This window comes from Cebus imitator, unplaced genomic scaffold (assembly GCF_001604975.1).
Source record: "Cebus imitator isolate Cc_AM_T3 unplaced genomic scaffold, Cebus_imitator-1.0 Scaffold156, whole genome shotgun sequence".
In the NCBI taxonomy this organism is placed as follows: Eukaryota; Metazoa; Chordata; class Mammalia; order Primates; family Cebidae; genus Cebus; species Cebus imitator.
Window position 1 is genome coordinate 920,214 of NW_016107471.1, and position 21,657 is coordinate 941,870.

The following is a 21,657-nucleotide window of genomic DNA, read 5'->3' on the forward strand; positions in this document are numbered from 1 at the left end:
CACTCCCTACTCTGAGACCTTGGGCAAATTTTTATCTTCTTTGGCTCTAGTCCTTCATCTGTCAAATGAAGATTATTTTTATTTCAACAAAATTGCTGTGAGAATTCAATATGATAATGCACTTGGCAAACACTCTGACATGCGAATTCCACGTTGTCAGATGTTTTGTCTACTTTGATCACTGTGATATACTATTACTGAGACCAATGTCTAACGCATAGAAGGAATCAATACATATTTTGATGAATAAAAGGTTGAATTTTTAGCTTTCCTTTGTTCTTCAATCACTTGCTCGGCTGTCTTTGATTCCTCCTATTCACTTATCCATCAATCTGTCGGCTATTTTGGCCATTTCTACCTCTGAAACAGCTTCTGAATGTGTCCACTTTTCTGCATCTCCTCTGCACTCCTCTTGTCATAGTCACTATCCTTTCTTATCAAGATCAGCAGCCTAGATGATGGATGATAGCATTTCCCCTCTTAACTGGTTTCTCTGTTTCCATTTGTGATTTCCTTACAATTCGTGTAAGGATTTTCATTGCTTTTCAAATAAAATCTATACTTGCCATAGTTTCCAAGACCTCACCTGATTGGATTTTTATCTAACTATCCAACTCACTCAGTTACTATGTCTCAGTCATATCTATCTCTCTCCTCCTCATACATGGCAAGCACATCCCCACTACAGGATTTTAACTCTTGACATTCACTTTACATGGGCATCTTGCCTCGAGTTTTGGTTAACCTTTTTCTGGCATTGAGTTCTCAGCTCAAATATCATCTCCTCATATCCTTCCCTGATTACCAAATCTAAATAAAACCCCTCTTAGTAGTCACTCTATTATTTAGCTGAGTTATCACATTCATTTGTTTATTTAGTTGCCTGTTATCGGGTGCCACAGGAGAAAGGTAAGCTTCCTACAATCAGAAGCCCTTTCTCTATTGTTTACACAATATCCCTAGTACCAAAATAATGCTAACCCCCTTTAATAGATGTTCAATAAATGATGAGTAAATAATACTTTATATACCTGGTGTTTCCATATATGCTTGGAGTGATTATAGAGAGAACATATCAATACTGAATATAGTTATCAGAAAAGGGTGGAACTTAAGATGACCTTTTAATAACAGGTATTATTGATGTTCATGGAAAAGAGGTGAGGATATTCTACACTAGCAAGGTCACAAAGTCAGGAATTAGTATTCTATTTGTCATTTGTAAATGTCATTCAATGAAACGGGCATCCTGAATAATAAATCACTCATGAAAAATTTCATCCTTTCCAGAATGGTTCAATTCATTGCTATATTCGGTCTAGGTATTCCATAGTGAAAAGCCTAAGCATTTTTAATATCAATTGTAAAAAATTTACATTTCTTAACCGTGCCTGTCTGTTCTAATTCTTATAGTTTGAGGCAAATGCCAAATGAAATGATCTTCTATGGGGTTAACTGAGGCCATAAAATCATTTGTTGTCAGTTAAATATATAGCCATACAATTACTTTTAAATGTATATGAGCACATTTTTGAGAGATGCAACTATGTATGTTACTAAGTGAAACTGATTTTAAGGAAACATATTAATATTTAAAGTTCAAAATATTATTATTGACCACATTATATCACTAATGGTTATCTGAGTCTTTCTTGGCCAGTGAGGTTATTTGTTAAATTTTAATGAATTAGGCAACAGTATCCTGGTTGCTTAGCAAAGTGCACTTGCATAATTGGGATCATTTCTCTAATCATTTAAAATTCATCATCACGTGCCTCTAAACTATGCTTTAAAAGTAGAAATAAAGCACAAATTACATTTCTATTAGGCGTGTGTATTCTATGTAATTTTTGGAAGAGATAGTCCTCTATTTTTTGAATTGCATTTTTAAAAATTTAGTCAAATACTTTTATCATTAGATCACTACAGTTTCTTTTCCTTCTATCCTTCAGTAATGTCTTAATGTGACTATGCCTGAATTTAGCACTTCATTAAGATTGTATTCTATGATTGCATGGTATTTTCTCCTATCATCCTTTATCATATCAGAAATTCTCAGCATTCTACACACTCCATGTGTCAGACAAGGTAGGTAATTATCAAGGACACCTTATGAATCAATAAGCAATGGTATGCTTCTAGACCTCAGGATTATCGTCTTCATTAATGAAGCACTTTTCCCACAGGACAGTGATAACTATGTCTGCTTAGGAAATTTGTTTGATTTCTACCACATAATAGCTGTTTTTCAAAACATGATAAAGTTAAAATAACTTATAAAATTGATGTATCTTTCTTTCCACTCTACAAACATGAAGTATGGAGTGAAGAAGAATAAAGATTGTAGCTTTTAATGGATTTAAAAAATCTCCAGGGTATTGGAATGATCAGATTACTCCACTGAAAATTTCCAAAGGCAATGCTCACTCTCAAAGCTTTAATGAATAATTCATAGACTTGGCCTAGGTTATGATGAAAGATGGGCCAGAAAGAAGTGCGAATTTATCATTTATTCACTAATTTATGCCACAAGAACTCAGAGTGCCATTTCTATTCCAGGTGTCTATTATTGCAGTTCTCTCTCATGTTGTTTTTTACTACTCCCCTGACTATACTGACTGGCTTTTGCTGACATCTGTTTAACAGTTCTTCAAACACTAGCTCTCTCCTGTGTCACATATGTGAGTTCTCTGGAGGACGTTGGGGTTATTTCTATTATCTGTCTCCTTGACGTGGCAGACCCAGGTCTGGATCAACATTTGTAACTCCTATTGGCTCTTTCCTCTGGCATCGTATCTTACTGAGTTTTGCAGCTAGGTCTGCATGCACAGTGACTAGCCTTCTTGGGTGGGGTGATGGTAAGATAATCCAAGCTTGATCACTCTCTGCGGTCATACTTGACCCGTGGGAGACTCTGGCATTTTTGTTCAGGCAAAGGTAGTTGTACAAATTGCTCCACAGAAACACTTTGTTCTGCTGTTTCTACTTTCCTTTTTCTTAGTAAGGAATAGGGGCAGAGAAGGAAATCTGCCTAAGTACCTGTCCAATTGAGAGATGTCAATCCCTCTAGCAGGCACTCTAGATTTATGGTAGTGATGCACATGGGGCCCTCCTCATTTAGCCGGAGTCAGAACGTGTGCAGAAGCACCCTATTTCCCATTCTCTGGGCAGCCAAAGAAAAGCCATGATATTCTCTGCTAGACCAGAAACTTGGGACTCCATTGATTTTTTTTCCTTCTCTTCCTATAGTCTTCTGTTTACATGGAGTTGAGAAAGTACATAGGAAGTACTACCATAATGATTAACTATCTCTAAAATATATTTATACATAATTTTTTTGTTTCAGATGTGCAGAAGAGTAAGGCCTACTCATTATGTAGTATATCTATTATATGTATATACATTTAAAATCAGTATTTCTGTTTTATGTGTGTGTGTATATATATATAGATATGTATATGAAATTTAAAAGCACTTGGAGACTATGGTCTTTTAGTGCATAAACTTCTAAGACAATCCACTATGCTTATTACTCTGTGAACTTCACTGAGTTATTCTGCCTCTACTAGCCCATAATTACTCCTTAGTGAACATAGGAAGGATCATAACAGCTAACTTGCAGTAGTAATTACTGTAAATATGATTATTACAGAGTTAGTGCTTTTTAAACTTTGGGAAATATAAATTTACCTTTCTCTTTCTCTAGATATCCTACTGGCTGCCACCTAGAAAGGAAAAGCTGATTAAGGTCATTGTTCATGGCAACAAAGCCAAAGTAAAAAATTTGACTCTGGGTGTGTACTACACATTTCAAGCGAAGACAGTTGAAAGCAAAGATTACAGTGTATCTGTTCTGAAAAAAGTGCCTACAAGTAAGGAAAGATCATAAATAGTGTTAGTTTTATAGTGCTGTAGCACTTGAAAGTGTCTTGACTGAACATGATTATAGTTGTTTTAAGACATAAAAGCTGATAAATGATGATGATCTGTGATTAAGAGAACTCAAAAAAGTATTTGTATATCTAGATATATTGAGAGCTACACAGAGTTTTAAAAAATAATCTGAAGCCAAAGTATGCATATATGAGTTTAGGTACATATTGTCATATATGTTACATACATGGAATGCATATGTGTACACATGTATATATATTATGCCATAATAATAAGAAAACACAATTCATTTTCTACTGACCTGAGGGCTAATAAACAGAGTACTTCTATTTTCTCTTTCCCCAAGTTTGTAAATTTATTGTAAATTGGTTTTGTAATGTTTTTGGGTGCAGTGAAGTAATAGTATTAGTTATCAACAGTTCTTGTGAAAATTTGCGAGGTTGCCTCTCTGTGGAGACTAAAGGATAATGCAAGTAGCAGCATTAGTTCCATTGATGAACAGATTGAAAATTCAGCAATTTAGGAATGGTAAAAACTTTATGTAACAAGAAAAGCCGTGTTTGGAAGTGCCCTTATTCCTAGCCCTCGCTCCCTCTCTAACTTACTCTCTTTCATCTTCATTCAGCATCTAGCTATCTGCTTGGTGGTAGCTAACACAATTCTGATCATGTCATATAAGGATATGTATGGCTACAAGCTCTCAAGAGGCACAAATCTAAAGGAATGACTTTATTATGAGTCATTTATGATTGACTAAGGAAAGATATTTGGGAGCTAGGGAGAATATTGTTGTTCCACTTAGATTAAAACCCATACATAATGTCTTATTTCTCTGTTCGCAGAGATAAACATATAGAATGTTATACATGAGTAAATTAAAGGACGGTTACATAGATATTTAAATTATAATATTAATTGTTTTTTTTTTTGCTAATAGATGTGTAATTTCTATTTACTTATAATTTACCTTTTCATTAGAACTATCTAGGATTTATGGCTTAACCTTGAAAGCTGCATATACTTCTTCAAATTTAATGTGGAATACAACAGAGACCAACTTTACTCATTATGAGGTTTATATATCAAACAGAACATTTGCAAAAGATTATCTTATTTGGGAAATGGTGACTGAACACACAGTTACAGATGTGACTCCTCGTGGAATGTATAACATCACGATACACAGAATAAGAGACAAACTTGGAGGATCTGGCACGTTTACCAGAGTTGTTGCAGGTATGCAAATTCTCTTTAGTGTTTAAGACATTCACATTTCTGTTATATATTGTGTTGTTCAAGATAAAATTTCAGTAGAGTTTTTTGAAATTTGAAAACATACACTCTATAGACTATTTCAGAGAATAAAAGTACTCGTTTTTGTGAGCTGTTCTGCAGACTTCTTTTTTTCCAAGATGAAGTTTCGCTCTTGTTGTCCAGGCTGGAGTGCAATGACACGATCTCGGCCCACTGCAACCTCTGCCTCCTGGATTCAAGTGATTCTCCTGTCTCAGGCTCCTGAGTAGCTGAGATTACAGGTGCACACCATGACACCCGACTAATTTTTGTATTTTTAGTAGAGTTGGGATTTCACCATGTTGATCAGGCTGGTATCGAACTCCTGACCTCAGGTGATCCACCCGCTTCAGCCTTCCACAGTGCTGGGAATAGGCGTGAGCCACTGCACCTGGCCTGTTCTGCAGATTTTTGAGATAACGTGAAATATAAATAGGACAAACATTATCTGACACACAGTAATCAATAAATGAAGTTAATGTTATATTGAGTTTCACTTCAAATTAGAGATAGCTAGTGGAATTATGTGGTATTTTTGGGGATCATCTATTCTCCTAAAAATTTGTTCTTTGTCTTTGACATTCTAATATGTGTTATACACATGAAAAAGCACAGTCTGTGATATCCACAGGATAGTAAAGAATACAAGCATGGAAACACATGTAGTATAAGTCAATGTGACAGGTTAAGCAATGGATGTCCAAAGTTACTGTGGTTGCATAGAAGAGAAAAAGATTAGCTCTATGGCCTCAATGGAGAAAGCTCTTTGGGGCTCGTAACATCTGTAAAAGGATTAGGAATTTGCTAATCAGATCGAGAGCATATAGGGTGCAAGGAAAGGAGGACTCACAGAGGTAAGGAACAGCCCATGCAAAATTATGGATGTGTAAATGAATATGGTATATTTTTAGAACTATAAGCAATTCAATATTGAAAGAGTTTATTGTTTTTTTAATATATAAAGAGAATAAAATCCTATCCTGAATAATTTAGAGAGTAATTTTTAAATTCAAAGAAAGCTGCGAAGCCTATGAATGTTTTAAATTTTTCAAAAAAGAACAAGATTGCAAGAGTAACACATGGGAATTACTCTTAAGTGATCTTTAAGGCTGTGGATTAGACAAACGACCCAAAGATCTCAGACATATGGTGATAACTCAGGGTATGGGTATTTATTATTTGGCTGTCAACACTTTCTTAGTTTCCTGTTTTTGCTATAGCAAATTATCACAAGATAGTGGCTTAAAACAACTCAATTTTATTATCTCATAGTTCTGTAGGTCATAAGTCCAATGTACTTCTCTCTGGTTGAATCAAGTTACTAGTAGGGCTGTGTTTCTTTTTGTAGGCTCTAGGAGAGAATAATTTCCTTGCTTATTCAAGTAGTTTACAGAATTCAATTCTTTGTGGTTGTAGAATGAGGTAATTATTTCCATGGTGGCTGTTAGCTGACAGTTCTTTCCAGTTTTTAGATGATGCCTCATTCCTTGATTTGTGATCCTTTTCCTGCCTCCAACAAAGGAGGGTTGACTGCCACTCAGGCTTCAAATTCCCTGTCTTTCCCCGCATCATATGTGACTCTTCTGCCTTCCTCTTTTACTTTTTTGGGCTGGCATGATGAGATTGGGCCTACCTGGATAATCCAGGTTGATCTCTATTTATATTTTTTAATCTTAATTCCATCTGCAAAGTGCCTTTTGCCATGTAACACAACATAGTCACAGTCCCAGGGTTTAGCATTGGGGCATCTTTTGTGGGGTTGGGCATTATTCTGCTTAACACATACGCTATTATTCTCCTAAATGTGATATATATGTGATAATGCAAAATAAGGAATGAGTTTGGAATTCATATGCCAGCTTTACTCCAGGATTTGACACTGGTTAGCTGAGTACTCCTAGGTAAGTTACCTCTTGTCTTCGGGTATCAAGTTTCTGAGAAATTTAAATTAGATGACCTCTGAGATTCTTTTTGGCTTTTAAACATTCTATTAACACTTTACACATTTTTGTTCTATTTATACAGATAATCTATGACTTACAATGCTTTAACTTATGATTTTTCTACTTTACAATGATGCAACACAATTTGTATTCAGTACACTCCTCAACTTACATTGGAGTTACATCTGATAAACCCATCATAAGTGGAAAATATTATCTATTTTGAATGGGATATAACCCCATTGTAAGGTGAGGAACATCTGTCTATATTAAACAGATATTATACATCTCACCTATTCCTAAAAAGCAAATATGTTAAATCATGTGTCAAATGTCTTTTTCTATAGAGCATTATGAAAGGTAAAGTATATGATCAAACATAGTGAAGTGGGATCCATTCTAGAAGTTTTAGTCTGTGGCAGGGTTTCTCAACCTCACCACTATTGACATTTTGGGCTGAGTGATTCCCCATTGTGAGGACATATCTTGTTAATTGTAGGATGTTTAGCAGCATCCCTGGCCTTAACTCACTAGATGCTGGTAGGATCCTCCCAATTGAGCCAATCAAAATTTTTTTTAGAAAATTGCAACCCGAATGCCCATCAATGATAGACTGGACAAGGAAAATGTGGCACATATACACCATAAAATACTACGCATCCATAAAAAATGAGTTCGTGTCCTTTGTAGGGACATGGATAAATCTGGAAACCATCATTTTCAGCAAACTGACACAAGAACAGAAAATCAAACACCGCATGTTCTCACTCATAGGTAGGTGTTGAACAATGAGAATACAGGGAGGGGAGCATCACATACTGGGGTCTTCTGGGGGGGGGGCAAAGGAGGGACATTGGTTGGGTGGGAAGGTTGGGGAGGGATAACATGGGGATAAATGCCAGATGTAGGTGATGGGGGGATGGAGGCAGCAAACCACATTGCCATGTGTGTACCTATGCAACAATCCTGCATGATCTGCACATGTACCCCAGAACCTGAAGTACAACTAAGAAAAAAAGTCAAAAACAAAAACAAAAACAAAAAAAGAAAATTGCTACAGCTCCCCCAAAATTTTGTTAGAAAATTGTTACAGGTCCTCCAAATTACAACTAGTGGTAAATGCAGATATATTTGGTTACATACAAAGATCAAATAGATCACTGAGCAAAGATTGAAGGAAAAATATAAAAAATTATTTTGTTTATACACAGGCAAAGGAAAGAGTATGGTTAGTGTGATGGCAGGATTTGCTCACTTAGAGAAAATTTTGTCAGAAGAAAAAGTGACCAAGGTGGTATCAATATCAAGAAAGTTTCAGAAAAGATACAGGATATTTGTTTTTATTTTACTTAAAGAGCACTTATGAAATAGTAAGAACTTGATGTTTTGGTTGCCTAGTGTGGTTTAGGTGATGGTTTGGGAGATTATATAAGTATTATAGGTAAGTAATTGAAGTCCCTGTTAGAATAGCACACTGACTTGAGAGACGAGTATAATAAAAGGAAATGGAAAAAGTTGGTAATCCAAGTTCCCTGGTGGAGGTCTCCAGAGCAGAAAAACATCTTGCTGTTTTAGTTTTTATAAAGAGAAGAGTGGTGACGATGGAGCAATACTTGGGGATCCATTTTGAGCAAAGCGTTGACTGAGTAGATATGAGGAAGGGGCTATGCTAAGAAATAAAAAACAAGTTAACAAGATGGCTTGACTAAGAGATGACCAGGGCTTTTAGAGAAAAATAGTGGAAATAGCAATCGACTATTAAGCATAGCTTACTTTTAGTACTTATTTCTTGCTATGTTCAAGGCAGTCTTCTAAGCACTTCACATGTATTATTTTATTCTCACAACTACGTGGGAGGTGTTATGATCTCCATATAGATGAGGCCAGTGAGGTACAGAGATGTTAACTATTTTGCCTAAAGTCTTGTTTATATGGCAGAGTCAGGATTTGAACCCAGTAATCCAACTCTAGGACCTGTGCCCAGTGTCTCTATTAAAAATAGATTTTTATGCCCTGGTGGCATCCAGTATAATGCTGACTTTTTGGAGGATGTTTATTTTATTTATAATTTATTTCTAGCCTATTTCTAAAATATGAGGAAGCTACAGGCACTTGATAAATATATATTGCCCTGGCATTGGACATACTTAGACTGAATCCCTTAAACCTTACTTAGAGGTCACTTTAAATAATAATCTTAGGCTTGAAAGAAAATTATAGATCATCCAATTTTGTAGTTGAATCTATTCTAAAATATTAATTCATTCATTTAGTATTTTAAAACCTGCTGTTATTTGTAAGCCACTGTGTGAAAGTTAGAGGAGCACACAGTTACCATAGTGATTGAAACTTGAAGACTTTGCCCCTGGGTCTAAATCCTGCCTCTACCATTTACCTGTTAGCTATGAGACTTGATGGAGTTACTTAAATTCTTTCTTCCTCAGTTTTCTCATTTTTAAATGTCGATAGTAGTATTTACAGTGTTGTTGCAAGTGTTACGTAAAACAATATGTAAAAGTGCTAAGCACAGTGCGTAGTGTATCATAAACTTACTAGGATTTAGTTCTTTTTATTTTGTATGTCTGCTGCTTGAATATTTCATTATCTGTCATAGTATATATTATGCCCAACCTATAATTTAATCACAGAAAAATTAAAATGTGAGATTCCAAACTTGTCAGATACAGTGTTAGTGCAGAGAAAATATAAAGTTAACGATGGTGATAAAGCTTTTAAAGTCTTAGCATTTTATTTAAAAATTTCTGCCCACTGTAGTCTTGCTTTCTTGATACCATTTTGATAGGTCTGACTCTTTTTGAATGTTCTGAGATATGTAAGATTTTGTATATATTGGATGTCTTCCCAACTCTATTAAGCTGTTTTCTGTGTAGACACAGACCATAGGATCATATTTCTCAGCTTCTCAAAATAAAATTTAGGTGAACTCACTGAAATGCCAAAGGAAATTTTAGGTAAATTCACTGAAATGCCAAGGGAAAATTTAAGAGATGCTATAGTGAGAGCTGTGCTAACATGTAGTGATTAGCAGTATGTGACTGTTTAACCTGGGAACATGCCGAGTCCGAATTCAGAGGTACTGTAAGTTTAAAATATATGTGAAATTTCAAAGAGTTACTATGAAAAAATTAATATAACCACCTCAATAATTTTATGGTAATTACATGGTAATAATGCTTTTGATATATTGGGTTAAATAAAATATATTACTACAATTCTTACATGTTCCTTTTTACTTTTTAAATGTGGCTACTAGAAAATTCAAAATTACATTGTGGGCTCACTTTATGGTTTTATTGCACAGTGGTGCTTTAGAGAATTACAAGATATATTAGCATATCTGAGGCTTCGAAATACCCTGCAATAAAGAAAGCAGCTTAAGAACTTATTTGACAAAGTGTTTTGATTAAAGAACATCTATTAAGCTCTAATGATACAGGGTTCTGAGGATTAATTTTTAGAAAATTACTGTCTGGAAGAAACATCTAATTAAACCTTGAATTCTTTTTGCTGGCCCTAATTAAATTGAATATGAAGTAATTTATTTTTTCCTCTTAAAACTCCAAACATTTCCACTTCATGATGTGATTTTTATTGGTTAGTAAGAATTAGGTCGAGAACAGTATTTTTGTTTTTTAGTTTCCTATCTTTTGAGAGATTAAATTCCATGGAAAATAAATTATGTATTTATTATGGAGTCTATTTTCAGTTAATTGAATCTTCTAGCTCTTAACCAGAAAGCTGCACTCTTCCATAATGATTTAAGCATGGCTGTGGCTCCTCTATCTTTTTCTGAGCCAAGCTTCCCTCCTTTTGGCCCAGACTACCATGATTTTTTACTAATTAGCTTCCTACTGCCATTTTTACCTCACTCCAATTTATATACCACATTTCAAAATTATATTTTTCCAAAAAACAAGCTCTGATGCTTTATGCTCTCCTGCTTAAAATTCTTCAGTGGCTTCCCATTGAATTTAGGTAATAAAAACCTTAAAACCTCTAGTATGACCTACAAGACCATCAGTCTGTTCCCCTTTCTTATTTGATCCCAGGAACTCAGTCTGGCTTTCCTCAGTTACTCCAATTTTTATTCAATTCCAGGACTTCCATACACTCTGCTTTTTGGAAAGGCCTTTACCAAACTCTTGTGAAGATTCCAGGCCTTCTCTCTTGATCAGATTGGTAATTGTCCAGACCAATATATTCTTTCTTCTCTTAGGGAGACACATTTCATTACTAGCCAAGGGTCATTCAGTACGTAATATTAAACCACAGTCCAGGAAACCGCATCCTGTTTTGCCACCATCCCAGTAACTAGCGCTTCACTTCTCATGTCTTCCTTTTCCTTCCAAAGTCTTATTCCATGTCTTCATTAGTTTCTTGTCTAAGACTTCATAGATACTACTTACTTTCTGGGGTCCCTGAAGAAATAATATTAACCTTCACACAAATCAGTAAATGTGAGTTAGAGTTGGTTAGACTGATCAGTCATGGTAGATTTTTGTCTATTTCAATGTAGCAGTTGAGGAGAATCAAGCTCTTTTCTCTCAATCTTGAGACTATAGAGGGCATAGGTCTGACAAAGAAATTCTACCCATCACAATCTGGGTATTTCTCTGAGCTTTTGCCTTTGGTTTACAGTATTCCTAGAGTTACCAGAAAAGTGTAGTGGACAATTTGCAGGTGATACCAAGAGAATGCTTGGAACTTTGAGAATGCTGGAGTAAACATTAATCAACTGATGTAAGCTTGGGTATGGCAGACAACATTGTGTTATAGTCATTAGAAGAATTTTTCAAAGGAGATAAAGAAAAACTATTTCAAAAACATTCTCCCTTGAAACACCAAGAAAGTGACCTATTATGTTAAGATTCCTGTTATATGCTATGTGCTCTATCAATTTTGTTAGAAAATATGCATTTTATTTTCTTATATCCATTTTCAAATCATCTCTGGCAGTGGTGTTTTAAAATGATAAATGAAGTTCAAAATTAATTCCAGCCTCCTTTCTCTTAGAAACAGTGTTAGATTGAATCTGCATCAGGTATGTTTTCACAAGCTTGGCTTCATAATCTCTCTTCCTCTCCCTATGTTGTTTGTCTGGAATCTGTACTAAGGATAAGACAGAGAGCAAACTTGACTCACTGGCAACCAATCAGAAGAACTTTATGTGAAAACTCCCTTCAAGGAGATACAGGCGGCATAAACAAAATTTTTGAAAAAGTAGAAGCAAACATAGAAAAATATGGTTGAAATGGCTAAAACAATTGATACTTATTTTATGACTGTATTTCATTTCTGATATGAAAACTTTTCTTTAGAGAAGCATCTAACCAAATGTTTATCAGATCAGCACTATAGGAAGGGAAAAAGACATTAAAAATTTTAGAAAGATAAAATAAAAATATTTATCAGAAATACTCTCCCTTAAAAAAATCTGAAAGATATTGCTTATATATTTTTCCAATTATCTTCTGTTTGGTAAATTTCCAAGTAATTGGATGAATAGTTTATATTTACTTTGTTTTAAAATTATTTAAAACATTTTTTATTGTACTTTAGGTTCTTTGGTACATGTGCAGATCATGCAGGATTGTTGCATGGGTACATACATGGCAATGTAGTTTGCTGCCTCCATCACCCCGTCACTATATCTGGCATTTCTCCCTATGTTATCCCTCCCCTACCCCCTGCGGTCCCTCCCCTAGTCCCCGAAAACAGACCCCAGTGTATGATGCTCCCCTCACTGTGTCCATGTGCTCTCATTGTTCCACACCCACTTATAAGTGAGAACATGCAGTGTTTGATTTTCTGTTCTTGTGTCAATTTGCTGAGAATAATAGTTTTAAAGCTTTTAGAAACAATCTGGTCAACCAACAGATTTTGGCATATAAGAACTATTCCAGAAACAGAAAATTAATTGTTACATTATTTCTGATAGTTACACCTAAAAACTAGATATTGTTAAACATTTACATGCCTAACACCCAAGTATTGTTAAAGATCATTTATTGTACTCAGTGATTTTTAACAACATGATTATTTTGGAACTCGAAACCTATACTATTGATTTTCTTTTCTATTTTTTTTTTGAAATTTTAGGAGAATAACTTTATTTTATTTATTTATTTTTTGAGAATAACTTTATTTTAAACCTCTGTTTTTCAATATCAGAACCAGATCAGCCTAGGAAACTTAAAGTCTTCAGTATTTCCACACATTCCTTTTCTCTGCACTGGAGACTACCCTCTGGTCATGTGGAAAGATATCAAGTGGATCTTGTTCCTGACAGTGGCTTTGTTACTATCAGAGATCTTGGAGGTGGAGAATATCAGGTATAGTTTTCATTATCGTACTTGCTGAGCCTAGTTGTATTTATATTTTGGTCCTAATAGAAAAGTTCTTTATGAAAATCCACTACAAAAACTTACTTCTTGTTGGGTTTTTGAAAGCATAAGTTGAAGACAAAAACATTGATGTCAAATTGATGAGAGTAAGTTTCAGCATCGGTGGACTGTTACCTTAGCAACATCTATGCTGCTTTTTTTTTTTTAAGTTCACCCTGAACTTACAGCCAGTCATCCAAGCGTTCATGAATAGTTTAACAAAGAAAAGGCAGAGCTATTGAGTAATACGGGCTCATTAATTGTGTACTTGCCAGAAGGATCTGTCTTTAAATCATTAATGCAGGCAACATTTCTCTCTAGAGCCATCAGTGTGATTCTACTGCCTGAAAAATGTAATAAAGATGGATTTTCTTATCATTTTTCTTTTACTTTTTATTGGGACTTCAGAGACACAGGTATTTCTTATATACTCTTTAAAAGCAAGTGTTAAGCCATGGGCTATAGATTTCTCAAGACTTGAATTTGTTCCTAGTGAACTAGGATGGATAGAAATGCTGACTTAGGCTGGGATAACACAGTATGTTTTATACATATTTATTTTAAAGTTATTTGGTAAGTAGTTATATAACAAATCTGTATTTTACAATAATATGAAACATTGTGATGTTATAAACAGTGCAGAGTTACATAGTGAAGTGTTAATTTTTTAAGTGTTAGATTTATTTTTAGCTCTCTTGCTTTCCAGAATTTTAATGCAATTATTTGTTTGTGGTGTTCTAGGATGATGTTTCCAATGTTGTTTCTGGGACTAGGTACGATATAACCATCTCTTCAATTTCTGCTACAACATACAGCTCACCTATGAGCAGAACAGTGACAACAAATGTAACAAGTGAGTATATGTTTTAAATTAGTTTTTAAGTAAAGTATTTGGAGTCAGTATAATTCTACTGTATGGAAATACTTATATTGGCAACATGTACATTAAATTCATGAAAACAGTGTAGAATAATTAAGCCAAAATGGAAACTTAAGAAAGTGATCTGCCTAGAACCTGCATTCTGCTGTTTCTTCAGCCTCCCTTACTTTCAAAGTGCAAAGATAATTACTCTATACTTGTTTGGGAAATGGATCAGAGAGACTGTTAATGCTAACATTTAAATAATAGAGAACCATGAAAATAAACTGGCTATATTTCCTCAGGAAGGATTATTCCATTTGTAAGATTGTTCTTGTTAGTTTTTCTGTGTAAGCCTTGAGTTAAGTGAATTTCTTTTAAAAATGATTTGGCATCAAAAGTGTATTTGGCATGTAGTATTTAGTAGCATTCCATTTTTTTACATTCTTATAAAAGAATGCTTTTGGTATTCCCCATAGCATTTTTTTTTATAGTAGCAGAGCTCTAGGGAGTATAAACTCATATTGCTCTTTGGAAACTTCAAATTTTACATTTGTAAATACTGTTATTACGTGTTTTTTTTTTGTGAAAATACCATAATTATTTGAGCTTTTAATAAAATGAGTTTTTAAAAAATAGAACCAGGGCCTCCAGTCTTCCTAGCCGGGGAAAGAGTCGGATCTGCTGGGATTCTTCTGTCTTGGAATACACCACCTAATCCAAATGGAAGAATTATATCCTACATTGTCAAATATAAGGAAGTTTGTCCATGGATGCAAACAGTATATACACAAGTTAGAGCAAAGCCAGACAGTCTGGAAGTTCTTCTTACTAATCTTAATCCTGGAACAACATATGAAATTAAGGTAATTATTTTGTATGTGACTACTTAGTATTGAAACATTTCATTCATTTTAAAAGCGTAAGAGGTTTTTCCCAACTTCTCAAGGCTTTACAGCTAAATACAGTCCACGACTGATGAACAGTGGTCAGAGTAAATGGCGTCACACCCACCTGGGATTTTAAAACTTGGTAAAATGTTATTGTCTCTTTTCATTTTAATTTTTATGTATATTTATATGTTACCTTTTTTATTTTTCCATGAATATTTTTGTATTTATATATATACATGTGTGAATATAATATAATACTCTAGAAAATAAAAATTATGTAAAGTTTAAGAAGGAAAGGTTAAATGCAAACAAGAGGCCAGGGTAGTTTGAATGTAGATATGTAAACCGTAGGATGTTACACAGTTATTAAAAATTGACTTGCAAATTTTATTCTCCAATCTCCTAGGAACCAAAGTAAAAAGGGAAATAAATCTGTTATACTATTTATGTATGAAAATTGTATACTAATTGCATAGGGGAGCTCAAATATTTTCTTTTATTTCTTTTTTTTTTTTTTTTTTTTTTTTTTTTTTTTTTTTTTTTTTTTTTTTTTTTTTTTTTTTGGTGCTTTAGTTTGGAAAGAAAGTCTTCGTTGAAGGATTAATAGCTGCAGGACTGGATTTTGTAAACTTCTTTCCATAACAGCTAAGGGTAAAATAATAAAACCAAACAGTCAAAATAATTTTGCCAGGTGTTGAGATATTATGGTCTAAGAACATGGCCTTGATCTATATATAAAATTTAGACTCCAAAGAAATATCTTGTTTTTTTTTTTTAATTTATTTTTGATTTGGGGGTATGTGTACAGGTTTGCTACATGGGTATATTGCTTAATGGTGGGGTTTGGGCTTCTAGTGTACCTGTCACTTAAATAGAAATCATTGTGCCCAATAGGTAATTTTTCAATCTTCACCTTCTCCCATCTTCCCCATTTTTGAAATCTCCAGTGTTTATTATTTCCATTATTATGCCCATGTATACTCATTTTTAGCTCCTACTTGTGAGAATGTATGTTATTTGATTTTCTGTTTTTGAGTTATTTCACTTAGGACATGTTCTCCAGCTCCATCCATGTTGCTGAAAAGAACATGATTTTTTTTTTTATACCTGCATAGTATGTTATGGTGTATATACATCCCACTTTCTTTATCCAATCAAACATTGATGGATACTTAGATTGATTCCATGACCTTGCTATTGTGATTAGTGCTGTGATAAACATGAGTGACGGTGTCTTTGCAATACCATGTTTTCTTTATTTCTTTGTTTTTTTTTTTTTTTTTGAGACAGAGTCTCACTCTGTCACCCAGGGTGGAGTGCAGTGGCACAATCTCAGCTCACTGCAACCTCTGCCTCCCGGGTTCAAGAGATTCTCCTGTCTCAGTCTCCCGAGTAGCTGGGATTACAGGCACCCGCAACCATGCCCTGCTAATTTTTTGTATTTTTACCATGTTTTCCTTTCCTTTGGATAGATACTTAATAGTGGGATTGCTGGGTTGAATGGCAGGTCTAGTTTTAGGTCTTTGAGAAATCTCCATACTGTTTCTCATAGAGGTTACATTTCCAGCAACAGCATATTAGTGTTTCCTTTTCTCTGCATCCACACTGCCATCTGTTTTTTTTTTTTTTTTTTTTTTTTTTTTTTTTGACTTTTTAATAATAGCCTTTCTGACTGGTATAAAATGACGTCTCATTGTGGTTTTAATTTACATTTCTTTGATAATTCTTAATGTTGATCATTTTTAATATACTTATTGGCCACTTGTATGTCTTCTTTTGAGAAATGTGTGTTTACGTTTTTTGCCCACTTTTTAATGGGATTTTTCTCTTTGTTGTATTGTTTGCATTCCGTATAGATTCTGAATATCTGTCCTTTGTTGAAGGCATAATTTGCAAATATTTTCTCCCATTCTGTGTGTTCTCTGTTTACTCTGTGAGTTATTTCCTTTGCTGCACAGAGCTTTTTAGTTTAATTAAGTCCCATTTAAGTCTATTTTAATTTTTGTTGCACTTGCTTTTGACGTCTCAGTCATAAATTGTCTAGTCCAATGTCCAGAAGAGATTCACCTAGTTTTTCTTCTAGGATTTTTATAGTTTCAAGTTTTATGTTTAAGTCCTTAATCCAGCATGAGTTAATTTTTGTGTGTGGTGAGACATAGGGATCCCGTTTTATTCTTTTGGATATGGCCAGCCAGTTTCCCCAGCACCTTTTATTGAACAGATATCCTTTCCTCATTTTTAAATTTTTGTCGACTTTGTTGAAGATCAGTTGGTTATACATATGTGGTTTTATTTCTGAGTTCTCTATTCTCTTCCATTAATGTATGTGTGCATTTTTGTACCAGTACTGTGCTATTTTAGTTACTATAGCTTTGCTGTATAATTTGAAGTAAGATAATGTGATGGCTCCAGATTTGTGTTTTTGCTTAGGATTGCTTTTATAATTGGGCTCTTTTATGGTTTCATATGAACTTTAGTATTGCTGTTCTAATTCTGTGAAAAATGACATTGGTAATTTCATAAGAATTGTGTTGAATCTGTAGACTGCTTTGGGTGGTATGGTGTGTTAATTCTTCCAATCCATGATCATGATTTGTTTGTGTCATCTATAATTTATTTCATGAGCGTTTTGTAGTTCTCTTTGTAGAGATTTTCACCTCCTTGGTAAAATGTATTCCTAGATCTTTTATTTTATTTTGTGGCTATTGCAAATGGATTTAATTCTTGATTTCATTCTAAGTCTGAATGTTACTGGTGTATAGAAATGCTACTTATTTTTATACACTGAATTTATATCCCAAAACTTCACTGGAAGTTGTTTATCAAGTCTATGATTATTATTTTGAAGCAGTCTTTGGGGTTTTCTAGATATACAATTATGTCATCAGTGAGCAAAGGTAGTATGGCTTCATGTTTTTCAATTTGAATGCCTTTTATTTCTTTCTCTTGCTTGATTGCTCTGGATAGGCCTTCCAATACTGTGTTGAATAGGAGTAGTGAGAGTAAACATCCTACATTTGTTCCATTTCTTAGGGGGAATGCTTTCAACTTTTTCCATTCAGTATCATGTTGGCTGTGGGTTTGTCATATTATGGCTCTTATTATTTTGACATATGTTCCTTTTATGCCTAGTTTGTTGAGGGTTTTTATCATGAAAGGATATTGAATTTAATCAAATGTTTTTTCTCCATCCATTGAGATAATCATATAACTAACAGGGTTGGGAGAAAAATATTGAAAAAAACTTTAAGTTTAATAAAAACGTAGAATATTTTTACTTACAAAACTCATAAAGGCTAAATTACTTAATTTAAACTTAATTTATTTTCTGAAAAAGTCACTAAGCTAAAGCTTTTAAAAACAGTTTTAGCTATCTCTGCACATTGTACTTTATAGAGTGTCTTTACAAATTATCTTTGATACTTTATGAAATAGAAAACTTGGTCAATTATTTTGAAAAACTTTAGCTTAGTGACTTTTTTCAAAAATGAATTGTTTAAATTAAACAATTTTGCCTTTATAAGTGAAAATATTTCATCTTTAAATTAAACTTGTAGTTTACTTTTGATTTTTCTTCCAACCTTGTTGTATATACATATCTGTTGTTGACATTTTGGATATTGGTTTGAACATTTCTAAAGAGCCACTTTTGCTAAGAATTGTGAACTCAATGTAGTTACTTTCAACAAACAGTTCTTGGACATTTACTATGTCTTTTGCATTTATAAAAATGTTTAGTCCTTTATGTAATTAATATGCAAAATTTAACATCATCTTATTTGAATACTACAGAAAGATGAGCTTATAAAAAGCAGGGCTAAGTTAGTTAGGTCATAGGAAAATGCTTCCAGTTAAGGGATATCTATGACATTTCTAAGGGATAATAAAGAATACAAATATCTTCTGGATCCTCCCTCAACATAACATAATATCTTCTTTAGGCCTTGAAAATAGTTAAATATAGAGAAGAAAATATACAAAACCTGTGTAAATATGGGATTTTATATAACTGAGATGTTCTTCCTAGAGGATAAGAAATATTGGGAGAGATTTTGCCATGAAGTTTTTCCTTACTGGAACTATGCCTATTTGCAGAATTAAGAACACGGTCAGAACTAGAAAGCAAATAGTAATAGTATGATTCCCACCATGAGAAAAGAAAGAAACAAATTCTGACCCATGTAGAAGTCAAAATAGATTATTGATGACTATTTTATGAAGAAAACATAGCTTAAAGAATAGGCAACCTTTTTCTGACATCTGAGTATCATATAATATAGGTATTTTGTGTCAACATGCACATATTCAGATTATTAATATGTCAATATATGCTATTGGGCATAATTAAAAATTTTTAATGTGCTATAAGAAACTATTTTTGATAGGAAGGTGATTTAGTCAGCCTAGTTCTGTTTAGATCTATTTTTATGGAGTTTGAATTTTTATTCCTTTGAATTCTCTTATTTAAGGTCTATTGGGAACCCCTTAGTCTCTGTTTCATCCCACATTTTATAAATCATTGTGTAACCTTTACTCTGTTCAAATAAATGTTAGTTATTGCAGAATTCCAAAGGATATTTGGCATGGTACATTTGATATCTTCAGTATAAGTCATGCTATGGGGAAAATCCTGTTAAGTATTTTACATATGCTATTTCATTTACTCCTCAGCATAATCCTATAACATAGATACGTTACTATTCCCATTTTAAAGACACAAAAAATGTTACTTACAACAGTTAAGTAAATTGCTTGAAGCTACTTATCTGAGAATTGGTGGAGCTACAGTTAAGCCAAGTTATGATTCCAGTCATGGCAATTACAAAAGCTTGAGTCTTAATTTCATTTATGATATTTTCTCTGTCTGTTCTAATCAATTGAAAGAGATTGTTGAAGTCAAATTTTTTTATCTTTAAAATTCTAGAATTTTTAGTTTAAATTATTAATTAAATCTACTTATTTTTAAAACAAGTTTTTGAGTATTTATTTGCCTGATTAGATTGTGAACTCTAAGGTACTGTATACATAGTCTCTTGCATTTGTTACAGAAATAGCTGTAGCATCTTTTATGTAGTGGATATAGTAGAGAAAGACTGAGCTTTTGAAATAAACCCAAGTGCGACTGGATTCTTGTTTTACCATTTATTCCTTTGTGACCTTGGGCAAGATATTTGACCTCTCTCCACCAGTTTTCTCATCTATAAAATTTTGACAATAATACTTTATAAGTTAATTATATGGATAGCTCCATATTTACCTTGTTTCATGACAGTATTACAAAAGTATCTTTGGCATTTATCTTATGGATAAGTCAAAGTTGTTTTTTAAATTTTAGATTCTCTTTTTTTCAGGGAGTAAAACATTTGAACACAATCTTTTTGCTTTGTTCTAGGTTGCTGCTGAAAACAGTGCTGGTATCGGAGTGTTTAGTGATCCATTTCTCTTCCAAACTGCAGAAAGTGGTAATTTTCCTGTCATTTATTTTAAATTGACCTAGTCATGAGTTTCTGTCATTTAAAATAAATAAGAATATAGGCTTGGTGCAGTGGCTCAGGCCTATAATCCCAGAACGTTGGGAGGCCAAGGTGGGCGGATCACAAGGTCAAGAGATGGAGGCCATCTTGAACAATATGGTGAAAACTTGTCTCTACTAAAAATATAAAAGTTAGCTGGGCGTGGTGACACGCACCTGTAGTCCCAGCTACCTGGGAGGCTGAGGCAGGATAATCACTTAAAACTGGGAGGCAGAGGTTGCAGTGAGCCAAGATTGTGCCACAGCACTCCAGCCTGGTGACAGAGTGAGACTTCGTCAAAATATATGTGTGTGTGTGTGTGTGTGTGTGTGTGTGTGTGTGTGTGTGTGCGCGTATAAACTGACACTAAAATGCATACAATTCTTATAGCATGGACACTCAATTAGTTTTAGAGTACTTTGGTATGGCTAATTTATTCATTGAAATATGTATTATTCTTTCTGATTATAAGAGTAGTAAATGTTATCTTACAAAACTTTGAAAAAACAAGAATAAAAAACCAAAATGAAAATTATCCACAGACTTATGAAAAACTCTTTTACCATTTTCTGGCTGGTCTATTTCCCCCATTAATATATATCTATGAGACTACACATTAACAAAAATTAGCTTGTGCTAGGTATGCAAGTTTATATCCTGCCTTTTCCTTTGAACATTAAGTCATAGGCATGTTATGACATAGACTTTTGGAAACATGGGTTTTAATGGTTATTATATTATTCCATAACATTTAGTCATTATCAAACCAATTTAAGATACCTCCATTCTTCCAGTGGCATAGAGGAAAAATCTTCATGTCACCTGTGGCTCTTCTCTCTCACAGTACACATCTAATCT

The 21,657-nt window shown here is 33.8% G+C and overlaps 1 protein-coding gene across 1 annotated transcript in view; it reads left to right on the plus strand.

Moving 5' to 3' along the window:
• PTPRQ (protein tyrosine phosphatase receptor type Q) overlaps positions 1-21,657 on the plus strand; it is a 255,887-nt gene that overhangs the window by 28,803 nt on the left and 205,427 nt on the right. Inside the window, exons 6-11 of the mRNA XM_037743831.1 lie at positions 3,707-3,872; positions 4,873-5,130; positions 13,323-13,483; positions 14,276-14,387; positions 15,033-15,259; positions 20,679-20,748. Coding sequence (XP_037599759.1) covers positions 3,707-3,872; positions 4,873-5,130; positions 13,323-13,483; positions 14,276-14,387; positions 15,033-15,259; positions 20,679-20,748 — 994 coding nt within the window. The remainder of the gene's footprint in view (positions 1-3,706; positions 3,873-4,872; positions 5,131-13,322; positions 13,484-14,275; positions 14,388-15,032; positions 15,260-20,678; positions 20,749-21,657) is intronic.